This window comes from Trichechus manatus, unplaced genomic scaffold, assembly GCF_000243295.1.
Source record: "Trichechus manatus latirostris isolate Lorelei unplaced genomic scaffold, TriManLat1.0 scaffold00091, whole genome shotgun sequence".
Lineage (NCBI taxonomy): Eukaryota > Metazoa > Chordata > Mammalia > Sirenia > Trichechidae > Trichechus > Trichechus manatus.
Genome location: NW_004444027.1, coordinates 4,445,656 through 4,461,745, shown reverse-complemented (window position 1 = coordinate 4,461,745; position 16,090 = coordinate 4,445,656). Strand labels below are relative to the sequence as shown.

Genomic DNA, 16,090 nt, shown 5'->3' with positions numbered 1-16,090 from the left:
GCTCCTTCCATCCTGCACCCCATCCCCACACCATGGTGTAAATATCTACTCTGTGCTCCCATAGCATTATTGTGCATATCTCTATGAAAGCACCTCTCACACTCTCCTGATCTTTGATGTATATGTGAGCATTTTGAGGGCTTTACCTTTTTAACTACAAAACCCAGAACTGTGCCTAGAACATAACTGGCACTGGATAAATGTGGAAAGAGGGAAGGAAGTAGAGAGGGAAGGAAAGGCAAAGGAAGGAGATAAGGCAGGGAAGGGAAGAAAGGAGAGAAGGAAGAGGAAGGGGAAAGGAAAGAAAGAAGGAAGGGAAGGGAAAGGAAGGAGAGAAAAGGGGGAAAAGGGAAGGAAGGAGACAGGGAAGGAAAGGGAAGAAGGAAGGAATTGCTCTGCGTGCCTAACCTGACCCCTCCCCAGTGTAACACAAATGTCGCAACCCCTAGCAGCTCTCTCAGTGGTCTGGCAACATAAATTTTTTCCTGGACAGGGCTTAGTAATCGAATTATCTGTTTTCCTGGCAAAAAGCAAGGAAAGATCCAACTGGGAGGGACTTAAAGATATTTTTAAATTTTAAATTGGTCCAGGAATCTTTGCAGAGGGAGTGGATACAAATAGAGAAGACAGAACAAATGGTGGGTGGAATAAGGACTAGGAGGCGATGGAAGGGAGTGGGATCTAGCACAGCTGGGAATTAGCCTTGGACCAGCAGAGAAACCTGTGATACAGAGAGAAAAGGAGATAAGGTGGGTATAGATGCAGACAGATTTGTAGGTGGAAAAGTGTGGATGTAATTATGAGTGTTCACATTTAGTTATATCATTATTATCATTTGTTGCCCTTTTTTCTAAGGTAAGATTTGATTACTGGGAGATGGTTTAGTGCAACAGTCAGCAAACGTTTTCTGTAAAGGACCAGATAATAAATATTTTAGGCTTCGTGGGCCAGACAATCTCTGTTGCAACTACTCAACTCTGCCATTGTAGCATGAAAGCAGCCATAGATTCTGTCATCAAATGAGTGGAGCTGTGTTCGAATAAAACTTTATTTACAAAAACAGGCATTGGGCTGGATTTGGCCTACGGTTTACCACCCCCTCCCCCCCAAGCTACTGTTACATGCTGTGTACTACGGTCATATAAGGAACAAGTACTAGACTGACTGGGCACCAGAGGCCTGATCATGGTCTCTTCTACTTAATATTTAGGAGACCATGGACAAACAACTTAACCTCAATTTTCGCATCTCTTAAATAGCTGTTCTCCGTATGTGTGCATGACACTCAGATGAAAGCCTGCAGGATACAGCATAGTTTATTCCTACTATCAATACGATTCTAATAAACATACATAAGCTCAAACGTTAGTTTCATGAAGCTGAGATTTTGTTGTTTTACTTTTTTTGTTCACTAATGTATTCCAAACACCCAGAATAGTGCTGAGCACAGAATAGGCCCTAAAATATATGTAGAATGAATGAGTGAATGAATGAGTGTTAAGGATAAGGTGAAATCTCCACTTACATATCCAAAAAAATATTGCCTTCAAATAGCCCTAATTCTCTAAGTATCAGAAGACCTGGACTCTAGTCCCAACTTTACTTCCTCAAGAGAAAATGCCATTGCTTCATTTTTCTCCTCTGTAAAATAGTAGCACAATACCCTACCCTACTTACCTGATAGGGCTGTTGTTAAAGAGATAACATGTATAAAAGTACAGATGTCATCTGAAACAGGGCTTCTCAGAATTGAGCACATGTGTGAATCACCCAGGGATCTTGTTACAATGCAGACTCTGATTCAGGTCTGGGTGGGTCCCAAGATTCTGACTTTCTAGTAAGCCCCCAGGTGATACTGATGCTCCCAATCCTCAGACCACACTTTGAATAATCCTGCGTCGGTTCTGAAGCTAAAGGTAATGATCAGTACCCAGAGTAGTTGAAGTACAAGCCTCTCAGACCTAATGTGAGGAGCAGAGGTGGCTTGCTAGCTAATAAGCTTTCAGTGATTACCCACATTGTCGTAACTGCAGATAGTAAGTGATGCTAATTTAATGACCCTAGTCCCATTTTATTAGTTCTTCCATGTCTGAACGTTAGCCAGAACTCTCTGGCTAAACACCAACTAGAGTTTGGAGTTTAGATATGCTGTATACGCATTAGGGCTGAGTAAACTTGAGTCTGTTCTTTATTTGTCAATCTCCTTGAAGCTTCTTTATTTGCTTTGGGTGTGACTAATCCCACAGACCTCTTGGGCCTGCAGCCTTTTCCTGGGTAATCTGTAAACTGATGTGTTTTCCAGGAGACATTTAATCTGTGAATTATTGCTCTACCTCAAAGAACTTGTTGTGTAGGAGCCACAGAGTATCCAGACCAGGGACAGAGCCAGGGAGGAGGCTCTGGTGAAGAAACAGCATCCAAAAAGACGGCTGGAAGGAGGCTTCTCCTCTCAGCTCTCTGTCCCTGAGATCACCACAAGGCAATCCCCTTACAACGTATGCTGATAAGTCTCTGTAGAACAAAAACGTATCTGAACCAATTAGTTCATGCAGTATATTGGTCAGTGAAAGGGTTTAGATGTTCCCTTAACATCCATTGTAAAGGGATTTCACCAGTGCAGTTTAGGAGTGAATTACAGAGTTTAAAACTTTAATAGTCCTTAAAATTCCTCACAAAGGGAAGGTTGTACGGCTGCCAAGAGGTGGTACCAGGGAGGTTGCCGTTGGAAAGTCATGTGGTTTGAAGGATTTCTCAGTGAGCTGTTTGGGGGAGGAGACAGTGGTTGGATCAGGATAAGGTACTGAAACCTAAACTACCTTTTTTGTAGGGCTTTGTTAGTTTTCAAAGCCCTTTCAAATATAGGAATTATTATCTGATTTGACTTGCTCAAGGTGACACAGCCAGTAATGTTGGAACCCAGTTTCTGACTCTTGTCCCAGTGCTTTTTGGTGCCAGGTCATAAAACTAATAGGTGATAGTGTTGGAGTGACCAACTCATCCTGTGTGCCCAGAATTTACCCGGTTTCAGCACCTCACATCCTACATCCCAGGAGTCCCCTCCCAGTTTTAAAGCTGAAACGGTCACCCTAGGTGGTGCTGAGACTTGAATCTAGCTCTAGCCTACTGCAAAGTCCTACTTCTTCTATACCAGTGCTTCTCAGACTTCAATTCATAATCAGTTTTTAAAAATGTAGTCTGGTTCATTAAGTTTGAGGTGGGACCTGTGAGTCTGCATTTCTGACAGCCCTCCTACCTTCCCTGGTGATACCGAGGTTGCTGGTCCTCAGACCACACTGTGAGTATCGAGGCACTAAACTACTATTCCACTGGAAGTGTTGAAGCTTCTTCGTCCTTCCAAAGGGCTCCCATCTGGGCTGCCACCATCTGGGGCCTGGCACAGCCATCAGCCCAGAAAGCTGCCCAGAACCCTGCATCTATGGGAGTTCCTGGCAACTTCTGGTGCATCCCAGCTCCCCCCTCCGCTCGCTCCTCTGACCCTAGACAAGCCCTTTCCACTCCTTCCCAGAGACTTACCCGGCTGCTCTACTCCCCTGGCATTCATTGAGGACCTCAGTGCCAAATTTATGCCTCTCAGGGCCCAGGTACAATCCTAGGAGAGCCAACTAAAGTACCAGTGCCATCCTGTGTGGTCACGTTCAGACCAGCAGGTTGGCGCCTGTAGGAGATGGGTGAGCAGGGCTTGCTACAGGCAAAACTGTCAAATAGGTTGTCTTAGGGTCCTTGAATTTTGAGAACTGACCTAATTACTTATGATTTAGACATGCTTCTACATATCATTAAATGTATGTCTTGTGATAATTAAATTCTGGGGCCCCTTGCCACTCAAGCACCACTTTTAGGGGCTCATGAAATGGGACCATCTACTATACACTTCGGAAGATAGGCGGTAATATGGATACTGACATACCTGGCTATGGGACACTGGGACAATCCAGGATCTGACTGACATTGCCCCTTTGATTAGATACTGTCTGACTATTCATCAACAAAGGCTGCAAGACATTGTATCTCAAAGGCCATGTGGTGTCTCATGTAACGTGTGGACCTTAGAAACAGGAACACTTAGGTTTGATTTCAGACTCTGCCACTTATAAGCTGTGTGACATTGGAGGACCAGTTTCTTTCTGAGCTCCAGTTTTCTCATCTATAAAATGTTTTTTTTATTAATACTTACCTCACAGCACCATTGTGAGGACTGAGGAAGATAATATATGTAAGATGCCTGACACATAGAAGGTACTCAGTAAATACTACCATTATCACCATCAATTATGTTTCTCCCCTCAAGCCTAGGAAATAAGTATGAGTTCTTGATGAGATGGAAACCAGTAGATATGAGAACGAGAACGGCCAGCAGTGCCCAGGACTGCCTGGTCAAGCACAAGAACAGCAGTGCTGCCCTTTTCCCTCCTTCCTGTTCTCCTGCGTATATGCTAAGAAACTGTGTTGACTTGTCTCCACAGGTACAGGGAGAATTTGGATGGATGATGTTGCTTGCAAGGGCACAGAGGACACCATCTTCCGTTGCAGCTTCTCCAAATGGGGGGTGACAAACTGCGGACATGCCGAGGATGCCGGGGTGACATGCAGCAGGCACTGAAAGTGGGCACAGCCCAAGGTCTGGGCACTGCTGCAGAGCCTCCTTCCTGCCTTCCTGGGGTCATCACTCGAGGCATCGCTTGGAGCTACACTGCCCATGCCTGTGCCCTGCCCAGTCCAGCACCCACTCCCCCATACTCCTTGTCCCAGGACCGTGGTGGGCTGTTGTCATTCTCCTCTTGGGCATCTGCTCCAAAGTGCACTCTGGGATCTACTGCCAATCTCTTCCTTCCACCAGGCTCCCTGGGCAAGGAGACTGGTTAGCTGGATCGCCAGTTTGTCCAGCCTTCTGAACGCCACTTATCAGGCCTCAGAATCCATGCTCTTTTTGGTCTGGTAGTTACAGATGAGTGCTGAGAATATGTCAGAGACAAATGAAGCCATGGAGATGAGAGGGAGGCATTATGGATCATTTATTCTTCAGGTAATTCCCAAACCTCATTTAGCCAAGAGTTTCAACATCTTTCTCCCCAGCCAGAGGCAATACTGGGTGATTCATTTTCCTTGTTACCTCTGCTAATTTGGGGAAGTGACATAAAGGAGAAGCCAGCTGCAGGAGGGAGAAGGAAATGCAAGTCACCTGGAGGAATCAAACTGGATTTGGAGAAGGGGAGTGAAACTAACATTTATGAATGACTACCATAGTGTGCTAAATAGTATCTTGGGTGCTGAGTTCATTTATCCACTTGGCAGCATTTGTAAAATGCATGTTATCCTGGGTAAGACCTTACCTCCAGGTAGCACTCAACTGACCCATTTACCTGGCCTACAAGTCATAAGACTCAGAATGACTGAGACCATTGGCCCCACCTGCACCTTAGTCTCTCTTTGCTAGGCTTGAGCAGGAAGCTTGGGAGTGAGACATGTGCGACTAGAAATCTTCATACTCCAAAACCTATGGTGTATGAGTGCAAGACCACCAGAGATGGTTGGCTTCCAGGTAGAACCATCCATGTAGGAGGAAAGCTGATTTGGAGGGTGACATGGGGGCTATCTTTGTTAAACTGAAGCCAGCACTCAGTCGTCGGACAATCAGGGTTGAAGCCTGTGTCATGAGACTCGGATGACTCAGCTGTTTGGAGAAGATGATATTGCATTTTCCAGACTGCTGTGGATGCAATCCTGTGGTCAGAAGAAGACACGTTCTGATGGATCCTGTAGGAGTGGAAGGAAGTGAGGAGTCCCTATAACCTCCAGGGGCAAGAAGAGGCTGTGGGGCTTCTGCAAGTCCCTGATCCACACCCCTCTTCAGGTTACAGGGAGATAAGGTCATATTCCGCTTTTCACACAAGGAGGTAGGACTAGGGGAGGTACATCGTAGTGAGTGAGCAAAGCACTCCCCCCCCCCATTTGGAGGGAATCACAAACTCACAGTCATATCAGGGTGAGCCAAGGCCTGCCTGAAAGTGAGACCTGGGACCCTCCAGGTGTAGGACCAGCAAAGTTCCTGGCTGATACCCAAACAAATATGTTTTATTGGTCATTCTTTGCTTACAATATGCTTGTTATTCATTAACCTCCTAATGATCAGAGACTCTCCATCTGACCAACTGCTATGTTTACATAACACGCATGTACTCATGCATCTTTTCTCAGAGCCAATATATGTATGTATATATAAACATAGCATTCTTTACTACATAGCTCAGCACATTGCCAAGTTTGCATTTAAAAAAAATAATAAAGGTGAAAGATGTCACGTTTACGAAAATAAATTCCACAGTTTGTTCTGGCCAACAATCCAGTTACCCTACATGATTTTTTACTTGGTCTTTTTATTTGAGAAAATACAAGTCTTGTTTTACATTAAATAAAAGTGAAATTGAAAAGTGTTTGAACATTAAAAATGAAAGTCTAGTTTACATACTGCTTAAGAGGACATGGAAATGATCATGAACCTGTATTTCAGGGACTAAAGGAAATTAAGCCTTGCCTAAAATAAATTAGACCTTTTATAAGAAATAATTTCAATAAAGCTAAAAACATGTCACTAACAAGCTTTCCATCACATTCTTATTCAAACATAGTGAGTGTGGGGAGGACTGGTGAAAATGGGATGGTCTGATCATTTTTCAGTGGCGATTGGTAGAATGGGAAGATTATGAAAAGCTGTCTTTCTTGGGGACAATAACCACAGTCTAAACCAAGAACATGATGGAACTTGATGTCTTAAACTTTATTGGTAACCAAAGGAAATGAGTCCCAAGCAGTAGTACAATGATCAAGGTCCATTTTATAAGAAGATTGCTTTTGTATTCAATAAAGAAGAGAACACACTATTTCCTCACATCTCCAGTGTTCTTACTTTGGGATGTGCTTCCCTCTGGAGTTCAATTATAACTGTCAGTTGTTTTAATTCACACATAAGAAAATAGTGCAGAGTTAGGTACAAGGTCAGCCAAGTCACTGATCCTCATTATCTAAGAACCCCCAAACACAGGACCCTAGTAGCTATGTAGGAATGGCCTGGGCCACTGCATAATCCTGGCTACACGCTCATAGTTGGCACCTCTAGGAATAACTAATGGCCCCAGGCTTGTTATGGGCTATGGTCAGTTTGCTAAAAGGAGTCAACAGAGGAAAAGTTGACTATCTGAAAATCCACACAGGAAGGAAGTACCTTGTTTTTCTCCTCTAAAAGGCCTGGTGATGCCCTCTAAATCATTGTGGTTCCCATTCTGTAAACAGCCACCCATGGAGAAAGGGGCCCCTCTTTCTACTCACCCTAATGTATAAAATGCACCACTATTACATTCGTCTCCAGTGCCTGTGATGACCTAGCTTTAGGGCCTATGTGAGTCATATTGTTGTTAGGTGCCAACTGGCACAATCGTTATGCTTGAGCCCATTGTTGCAGCCACTGTGTCAACCCATCTCTTTGAGGGTCTTCCTCTTTTTCGCTGACCCTTTACCAAGCGTGATGTCCTTCTCCAGGGACTGATCCCTCCTGATAACACATCCAAAGTATGTGAGATGTAGTCTCACCATCCTTGCTTCTAAGGAGTGTTCTGGCTGTACTTCTTCCAGGACAGATTTGGTCATTCTTTTGGCAGTTCATAGTGTATTAAACATTCTTCGCCAACACCATAATTCAAAGGCGTCAATTCTTCTTAGGTCTTCCTTATTCACTGTCCGGCTTTCAAATGCAGATGAGACAATTGAAAACACCATGGTTTGGGTCAGGCGCACCTTAGTCTTCAAGGTGACATCTTTGCTTTTCAACACTTTAAAGAGATCTTTTGCAGCAGATTTGCCCAATGTAATACCTCTTTTGCTTTCTTGACTGCTGTTCCATGGGTGTTGATTGTGGATCCAAGTAAAATGAAATGCTTGACAACTTCAATCTTTTCTCCGTTTATCATGATGTTGCTTATTGGTCCAGTTGTGAGGATTTTTGTTTTCTTTCTGTCGAGGTGTAATCCATACTGAAGGCTGTGGTCTTTGGTCTTCATCAGTAAGTGCTTCAAGTCCTCTTCACTTTCAGCAAGCAAGGTTGTGTCATCTGCATATTGCAGGTTATTAATGAGTCTTCCTCCAATCCTGGTGCCCTGTTCTTCTTCATATAGCCCAGCTTCTTGGATTATTTGCTTAACATACAGATTGAATAAGTGATAGGATACAACCCTGATGTACACCATTCCTGACTTTAAACCACGCAGTATCCCCTTGAGTCATAGTTAAACACAACCACAGGAATGGAATAGATACATGTAAAGGAGTTATGACTTTCTCAACCATAGTGTCTTCAACTACAATTAGTTACTCTAACTAATTTCTATAAAATTTCAAATGTGTTCATATAAAATGTGTTTTATAAAATTTCAAATAATTTGTCATCTTGATTTTAGAATAGCTCTCCTTTCACCCCTTCATAGAACACCCCTTTCTCTTCTCTCCCTTTTCTCTCCTTCCCTTCCACCTTCAGCATTTTAGAGCTGACATGGGATTCTGAATCAATGGAGTTTTGTTAGTTATCCCTCCCCACCTGCCTGCCCACCCCCATCCCCCAACTAGAGTAGGTTAAGGAGTTTTTAGTCCCTGGGCAGTGCAAATGGTTAATGGGCTTAGCTGCTAACCGAAAGGTTGGAGGTTTGAGTCTACTCAGAGGTGCCTCAGAAGAAAGACTTGGCCGTCTACTTCTGAAAAATCAACCATTGAAAACTTTATGGAGCACAATTCTATTCTGACACACATGGGATCGCCATGAGTTGGAATCAACTCAATGGCAACTGGTTTCGTTTTTTAAGTTTTCAAGAAGGACTTTCAATCCTGTAGGTAATTTTTCCACTCTGGCTGGGGGGGATCTTGAACAATTCCAGCCCTGTGTGAGCAACGATAATCAATTGTCCTTTCCTCAGAAATTGTTCTTGCTGGCCCCATGAGGTACACCCTATACATGCGGAGATGGGTATTCAGCCAAAGACTCAAGGGAACCCCTATGTGCATTGCTGGAACACTTTCTCTTGTGTAGCTCCCTTCTCTTCACTACTGTGCCCTGCAAATTCTAGCCACCTTGGCCTCCCCCATCCCCAATCTTTGTTTTCACACCTCAGTGACATTGGCAGACCAATTGGGCTCCCCTTTCCTGTTCTGCAGTATGGCCAAAAGCCTAGGCAAAAGTAGGGCTCACCTCACTCGTTTTCCTTTCCTCAAAGAGCATAGCTCTGTGTTCCCTGTTGTCCAATGTCTGAAAATATGTATTTCAAGTATTTTGTGCAATTTTCCACCTATTCAAGAAGGAGGGTAATTCTGGTAATTACTCTCTTATGGCCGGAAACAGAGGTCCTCCTTTGGGTATTTTTTGGTCAGAGAAAATTATAAGGGAACAGCTTTCATTGTTTTTAAAAAAAAAAAAAGAAAAAAAAAAAAAAAAACAGAATATAAGGGTTTGGCAGAGATTACCTCTGGAAAGAGAAACTTCAGGTGGGAGGGATGACTGAACAAGTATGGCCTTCTAATTCAGGTTCTCTCATTCCCCCACCACTACCCCTTCCCCCCACTCCCAGACTCATTTCAAAGGACAGCCCCCAAAATTCTTGCTTGGTTCTTCTTAGTACTGGCAGAGATAAGCTATGGATGAGTAACAAGGAAATACTTTCAGAAAAATACAAACATCTTCAAAGCAGACAACAGAAGTCTTAGATTCTTCAGTAACTACTTCAGCTGTGGCCCCAAACTGCCTCACTTTCCTCTCAGTTCCTACCTATGTTCACAGCATGAGTGTTTTTTTTTTTTTTATTTCTCATCTTGTCTTCTCAACAAATAGAAAAGAGTTGAGTTGACTCTGGCACCCACCTGGCCCACTCACTGAGACCTCATCCTTCTGCAATGGACAGATCCAGATCAGTTTTAATGGACACAATGAATGAATTTTCTCTCCCTGGGGAAATATGTGCCACCCAGAGGAGAATGGTTTTGACAAAATTTTTCCCCTTTTTTCATTTGCTTGTTTATTGAATAAGTATTTACTGAGTTTCTACCATGTACAAGGCCCTGTGTTAACTACAGGAGATATAGTGGTGAACTAAAGCAATTTGGTCCCTGCCCTCATGGAGCCTACATTCCAGCTCATACTGTTCATTACAGACTAGTAAGCGTACACAAGTAAGGCCATGCTTACTTTGCTTACTGGGTAATCCATCCCTGACAGGAACCGTAAATTTGAAAAGAGGCTTTGATTCTGCAGGAAGGTGCTGTGGGTTTAGAAGAGAGACAGATGCCAGCCATACTAGAAGCAGAAGCTTTGATGAGGTGAAAAAATGTGAAATTGTTCACTACAGATTAGTAAGTAAACACAAGTAAGCCTGTGCTTACCTTGCTTATTCAGTAATCTGCCCCTGCTAGTAGGATCCCTAAAGAGTCTGAAGACTCCTCCCTGGCCAGTCCTAGAAGATCTCAGCTTTTTACTGCCCTTGAAGGAGTGAGGTAAACATAAAGTTATGGACTTCCCATGATCTGTTGACTTTGTTACACCATAAAAGGGGCTCACGTATGATCTAAAATACTTTGAGTGTCTCTCTTTTTCTTCTCATATTACTCAGCAGCTTTGGTCTTTCTGAAGTTATTCCTAAGATCTTCTCTCTTAGCAAAGGATTTCAAACCAATCTATTTTATATATATAATGTCTTACTCTCTAAAATCATTTGATATATTTATTTATTCTTGAACCACAAATTAGGTTTAAGAGGAAGTTGTTTGACATTTGGGGCTGTATAAATCTATGCCAAGAAGAATGTCAGGCAGGTTTCACCACAACACATGCTAACCATGACAGATGGAGTAACATTTCCTGAATTAAGATTAAGAGCCATTAACTATTTAGGCTGAACTTATTTCCTAAGTTATCTATCTAGCTATAATCAGGCAAATCTCTTATTTCTTCCATGTGTTTCTGAGATATGGTTACACATGAAAATGAAAACTAGAAAGTTAAGAAACATGTCTTATAGGTCAGCCTTTTGAGATCCTTCTTGGGTCGCTTAGTATTGGGCAGTAGAAGCCAAAGGGCAGGTGGGGTATGTCTACATTTATACAGGGAGGTGATACAGGGAGACTGGGATATGAGGTTGAATGGTGGAGGGAGGAGGAGATTTACGGTAGGAAATCAGGAAACGGGTTAGGTTTGTTAGAAATCTGGGGCTTTCTATATGAACTCAGAGTTTTAAGATGGAGACCCAGAAACTTCAGATTCTGTTATATAAACACACCCAGAGAAAGGTGATTAGAATCAGGTATCTTATGATACTGTGACTTTTCACTGTGACTGCCCTTCTTAACTACAATTCTAGGCAGTAGTATATTTTGAAGGCAAGATTCCACTGTGTAAGAAAGAAGAATCTTTGAATATCTTATTTTGGTGGTTGTTCCATATGCTTAGTTGATCAGTCCCCCTTGGGCACCGTGCCTTCAGTCAGAGCAATCTCCCATCAGGTGGCAAGTGACACTGCCTTAGTGTGGGCCTTTGTTGGAATGACACAGTCTCGACTGGAATATAAAATGCAGAACAGAACCGTTAATTTCCTACTCATTCTAATAAATGTACAACCAGAAATCTTTATTAAGACAGAAGTCCCTGGGTGGAACAAATGGTTAATGTGCTCAGCTGCTAACTGAAAGGTTGGAGGTTTGAGCCCACCCTGAGGCACCTTGGAAGAAAGGCCTGGTGATCTACTTCTGAAAAATCAGCCATTAAAAACCCTATGGAGCACAGTTATACTCTGACACACATGGGGTCTCCATGAATCAACAGCAACTGTTTTTTTCTCCACTGGAGAGAGAGAAAAGAGAAACTGTGTGTGTGGTGGTGGGAGGAGGTGGGGAATATTTGAAGATATTACTTCTAAAGTCCCTTTTGCCCAGTAATGGTTTCCCAACCACAGATATGATGTTATCTTTTTTCAAAATTACATTATCTAAGCAGTGATTAAGCACAGTGGTTAAGTGGTTAAGCATTCATCTACTAACCAGAAGGTTAGTAGTTCGAATCCACCAGCTGCTGCTTGGAAATTCTATGCAGCAGTTCTACTCTGTCCTATAGGGTCGCTATGAGTCTGAATTGACTTGATGGCAACAGGTTTTTGTTTTGTTTTAAATCAGTCATTAATGGAGAATTGTACTGCCTGAAAAAAGTAATACTAGATAAAAGTGTTAAATCCCCAAATGAAACATCTCAATGGTGGGTAACTAGTCTGACATCATGAATTGAGTAGAAATTTTATTATATTTAGGGGAGGACATTTGGTAAAATAAAAAGATTATGGCATATGGAATTAGAAGACCTGGATTCAAGTCTTAGTTCCATGATTTACTGGATAAACCTCTGAGCTTCAGAATCATCATCTGTAAGTTGGGGTATCCTATACACCTTGTTTTATGAGGTTTTTTTTTAATTTAAATGGAAATTGTTTTACAAACTTTAAAGGTTATGGTTATACAAATAAATATCATTTGTATAATAACCTGGAAGACTTTTGGCCTTTGGTTTATTGGAGAGGTTGTCTTTATAATTTAAAATTAGAGGGAATTGATTGACAATAAAATACAATCCAAATACAAATAAACTATACTTCATTATATTAAATTGTTAGAATGGTAGACTTACCTGAATTTGCAAAGAAATACAGAATTTTTGGTTTTTTAATCACTTCATAGAAGTCTGCTCATGAGACAGGAGAGTCCTAGTGTCCAGCTCTTCTCTGGAAGGATAGACGCTAAAGTATCTGCAGTGTGGGCAGCTTCAGAATACATTTGGTAGCCCATTTCCCTGTAGCTTTACCGAGTAACAGACCAAAGAGCTTAGAGTATTGAGCAAGTAAATGGGGGAAAAAAGAAAAGCTTAATTTATTTATCCTTTCCCTCCTCTTCAGTAAGACCAGTACTGGCTCTCTGGTGACACCAGCAGGCTAATGAGAAAATGAGAGTAAAAGCCTTAGGGAAAGAGAACACATGTCTAGGGCCCAAATTACTTAGATTTCTAAAGCATTGTTTTTCAGAATATTATGTGCATCTGAATCACCTGAGGATTGTGTTCAAATGCAAATTCTCATTCAGTAGGTCTGGGGCGGGGGCCCAAGATTCTGCAGGTCTAACACCTGGGATCATTCCAGGTGATGCTGCAAGGCTGTGGACCTTGACCACATGCTGAGTAGCTGGACACAGCACTGGATGTCAGAGGAGGAAAGGACATGAGAAGTTGTCTTGTCCAACCCTTTTATTTTACATGTGAGGACACTGAGGACACAGAGAGGATGTGTCCCACCACAGTTTTATGGAATGTAAGATGTTTCATTTCTCTAGCTTGGCTTTCTTGTCTGGAATGTCAAACAATGTGAACTCAAAGGGCTTCACAGCTCAGTACATGATGATTATAAGAGTTGCCCAGGCCACACTGCTAGATAGAGCAGTGCAAGACTCTTTCTTTGCCTCGTCCGACAAGCTTAAGAGATTAGGTTGGCCTCAGAAGCCACAAAAGATTGGGCTGATCGTCAGAAGCCTTGGGTATGAAAAGGGCTGCTTTAGACAATGGAAAATATTTTCTTTTCTGTTTCTCCTTGATGTACTGCTGGCTGGGGAAGTTCTAGATTAGATATAAGATGCTCCTGATCTCCAAAAGATATTGATATTTGTGTGTCAAGGTTAGAAATCACAATGAATTCTTAATATTCGATCTGTCTGCAATAACAAAGAAAAGCCGATTCCCAAAACACACCACTCCATCATGTCATCCACCAATAACAGGGAGGTTGCTTCAAGCCTGAGCTTCAAAACTCACCAGAGTATCTATTTCCCCAGGTCCTGTGAAAACAGCCCCTTCCCATGCCCAATTGCTCCCACTAGCCAAGCTTTGGGGGAAATAAACAGAACCATTGATTATCAACACAAGGGCATTAGAGACTCATTCGGCTAACTCTCAGCTATATTAGGTGCAATAGGTCCATTCATTTTGGAATGAATTACCTTCAGAAAATAGTTGATGCCGCACTTTATAATTCAGGGCCTTGAAATGGATTACCCTAAAACCACAATTAATTGGCAGAATATGGAAAATAAGTAGTGACTCATGGAATTCATTAACATTACCGTTTAAAGTAATGGTTACGCTATATGAATTTATAAACGCAGAAAATGACACTTGTGTGTATTATCCGGCAAGGAGTCGTGGAAAAATCCCTGAGAGGAGAAACAGAAGATAAGGACTTTATCCTTGAGTCTGCGACTCATTGGTTGTGTGTCCTTGGGTGAGCTACTTAGCCTCTCTGGGACTCAGATTCCTACATTTGTTAGATGAAGAGGTTCATTAGATAATTTCTAAGTTCCCTTCCAGCTCCAGTACTTTATGATCTCAAAACCTATGTAGTCAAAGAGAAAATTCACAATTTCTACAGAAGAAAAATAGTAAGAACTCTCCTGTACGTAAATGTAGTACACGAAACTGTCTGTCCTGTTCAGGGATGATATACATCTGGAACTGTATACACAGCTAGTTGCTTGTCATCTGGGGCCTCCATCATATTCATCTTTGTTTCCTCAGCAACCAGCCCAGTTTTTGGCATATAGTAAAAACAAATCTGTCACCATCCAGCCAATTCTGGTTTAATGTGACCCCATGTTCCACAGGTAGTGTTGTTAGTTGCTGTCAAATCAATTCCATCTCACGGCAACACCATAGGTTGTTGTTATTGTGTGCTGCTGAGTCGAGTCCAATTCATAGTGACCCTGTACAACAGAGTAGAACTGCCCCATAGGGTTTCCTAGGCTGTAATCTTTATGGAAGCAGATTGCCAGATCTTTTCTCCCGTGGAGCCACGCTGGGTTCAAACTGCAGACCTTTCTGTTAGCAGCCGAGCACTTAACCATTGCACCACCAGAGCTCCTTACCCCATAGGTCCAAACCTTTAAACTCGTTGCTGTTGAGTCGATTTCAATTCATAGTAATCCTACATAAATGTTTGCTGAATGAGTAAGTGAATGAAAAAGGAGTCAAGGCCTAATTTAGAAATTCCAAAATCCTGGCAAGGCTTAAGAACACAATTTCCTTGATCCTACTTCTAGTTACTATCCTATCCGTATCCTCTTTAGAGCTAAATTTCAAAAAAGATGATCTGCTGACTCCATTCTCTCACTTCCCACTCCCTCCTCAGTGTGTTCTAATCTGACATCTACCCCTTTACCAGTTGCCATCTAGTGGATTCCAAAACTCATGGTGAGTCCACATGTGTCAGAGTAGAACTGTGCTCCACAGGCTTTTCAGTGGTTGATTTTTCAGAAGTAGATCACCAGGACTTTCCTCCTGGGTGGACTTGAACAGGGAACTTTTGGTTAGTAGTCAAGTACTTAACCATTTGCACCACCCAGGGTAGTTGTTGTTGGGTGTCATCAAGTTGATTTCTTCAGGGCCACTGAAACAGCTCCTCCTAAGCTCACCAATGGCTTCTGTGTTGGTAAACCAAATTAGCATTTTGCAACCTTTATTATACCTGATTTCTGGAGAAAGATGTGGCAGTTTCCTTCTGTAAAGATTTACAGCCTTGGAAACCCTACCGGGCAGTTCTATGGGGTTGCTATGAGTCAGAATCAATTTGATGGCAGTGAGTTTGATTTTTTGGTTTTTATTATACGTAATCACTCACCAATATTCAACACTGTTGTCCACCTTCTTATTCAAACTTTCTCTTCTCTGGCTTTCTTCACACCACACTTTGGTCTCCCTCTAACCTCAGTAGTTGCTTATCCCTAGCATCTTTGCAGGCTCACCTTTTTCCTTGGCTGAGTGCTGGCATTCCTCAAGCCTCAGTTATATGAGCACTCGTTGGACTATTTCATGCATCTATATGCCACTGACTCCTAAATGAATATCTGCAGACCAGACATTCCTCTAACCCCAGGCTTGTATCTTCAAGGGACTACATCACTACCTAGATATCACAAAGGCCTAGCAAATGCAATATGTCCAACTCAACAATAAGAAAAT

General features: G+C 42.3%; 1 protein-coding gene across 1 annotated transcript in view; it reads left to right on the top strand.

Moving 5' to 3' along the window:
• SCARA5 (scavenger receptor class A member 5) overlaps nt 1–4,740 on the top strand; it is a 136,902-nt gene extending 132,162 nt beyond the window's left edge. The window contains exon 8 of the mRNA XM_004382184.2: nt 4,485–4,740. Within this exon, the coding sequence (XP_004382241.1) occupies nt 4,485–4,621 (137 nt within the window). The 3' untranslated portion in view covers nt 4,622–4,740. The remainder of the gene's footprint in view (nt 1–4,484) is intronic.
• Nucleotides 4,741–16,090: the final 11,350 nt, after the last annotated feature.